This window comes from Anopheles cruzii, unplaced genomic scaffold (genome assembly GCF_943734635.1).
Source record: "Anopheles cruzii unplaced genomic scaffold, idAnoCruzAS_RS32_06 scaffold04902_ctg1, whole genome shotgun sequence".
In the NCBI taxonomy this organism is placed as follows: domain Eukaryota; kingdom Metazoa; phylum Arthropoda; class Insecta; order Diptera; family Culicidae; genus Anopheles; species Anopheles cruzii.
Window position 1 is genome coordinate 1 of NW_026458487.1, and position 1,172 is coordinate 1,172.

The 1,172-nt window shown below is 45.4% G+C and overlaps 1 protein-coding gene across 1 annotated transcript; it reads right to left on the minus strand.

Annotated features, from left to right (window-relative positions):
* Window positions 1-6: 6 nt before the first annotated feature.
* LOC128277243 (peroxisomal membrane protein 2-like) lies at window positions 7-896 on the minus strand. The gene is made up of 3 exons (XM_053015686.1): window positions 763-896; window positions 308-683; window positions 7-244 (listed from the first exon to the last, which is right to left on the minus strand). The coding sequence occupies exons 1-3, from the start codon at window positions 849-851 to the stop codon at window positions 119-121; spliced, it is 591 nt and encodes a 196-aa protein (XP_052871646.1). The 5' UTR covers window positions 852-896; the 3' UTR covers window positions 7-118.
* Window positions 897-1,172: the final 276 nt, after the last annotated feature.

A 1,172-nucleotide genomic window follows, 5' to 3' on the forward strand; every position in this document is an offset into this window, starting at 1 on the left:
TTGCACTCGAATCGATGCTACACGTATCGAGGCAATTCATAAAAGCAGTTCTTTATACGTCGTTAGTCTCGAGATGTTCGAATCATCGTTTGTCCGTGTCCGAGCCCAGGAGAAGATTTTATGATGAAGGTTCACTTTTTTTCCCTGTCATAGCGGCTTGACGGCGTTGTTCTGCTTTCCTGCGCTTGGTGGACAGAAACACGATCCAGCAAAAACCAATGATGTTCGCAAAGAGGACGCGCAGCTATGGGAAAGTGGAAACCTCTGTTATAACCAATGAATTCTTAACGAGCGGCGTACACCTTACCATCGGTGGAACGTAGTTGAAGTTGATGAATACGGGCAGCGTCAAAAATTTCAAGTTGCCCCGCAGAACACTACGGAACAGCGTAACGAGATTGACAAATGCTTCATCGTGGCTTTTAAATTCGAAGCGTGAGATGAAGTACAGCGACAGAGCAGTCAGAGCCGGAGCGAACAGCATTCGCTCTCCTAATAGCATCAGCACCTTCTTAAAGCGCGTATCGTTCGTGACACGATCGAGCCAACTGTAGAAAAAGTGCGACAGCGGTCCGGTGAATATTAATCCAAAAAGACCATACGCCACCACAGAGTCTGTATTGAGCTCCTTTGCACCGGCTAGCTTTTGCGATACGAGATTGGCGGACGAAGCGATGACACAGCTGAAATGTTAAACCATGTAAAATGAGATAAGTAACGGCCCCCCGATCTAGGCGATCCCCGAAACCACTGTTACCCTACCTGGTTATGGCTTTTGTACGAAGTGGATGCTCAAAGAGCTGCTCCAGATATGAACCGAGCAAATTGTAAATTGGTCTCGACAGCGACATGTTTTTCGTTTTCCGTATTTAAAGTATTTCGCGTACAACTTGCGGGGTAACTTCAGCTGTTCAACGTCCTGGCGTCAGAATACGATGGAACTAGAAATAGAAATGCACTGTGAACCATGGTGCGATTTCTTGGACACTCAAACACATTGCCTTCGTCTTTCATTATCAGTCTAACCGTTAATGGTGGTGGTGGTTCAGCAGTAATGAAAGACGAACGTTAGGAGTGATAAGAAACGCTCATTATCGTACGATAGTACAGCCAAACGTATCTCGTGTTCATTTCATTTTAGTTGTGTTGCAATTATGTGTTTTCGTCAAATG

Coding starts and splice junctions, on each gene's coding strand:
- LOC128277243 (XM_053015686.1), bottom strand. CDS start 851: ATGTCGCTGTCGAGACCAATTTACAATTTGCTCGGTTCATATCTGGAG. Junction 684..762: donor CGTACAAAAGCCATAACCAG/GTAGGGTAACAG, acceptor TTAACATTTCAG/CTGTGTCATCGCTTCGTCCG. Junction 245..307: donor TCAACTACGTTCCACCGATG/GTAAGGTGTACG, acceptor ACTTTCCCATAG/CTGCGCGTCCTCTTTGCGAA.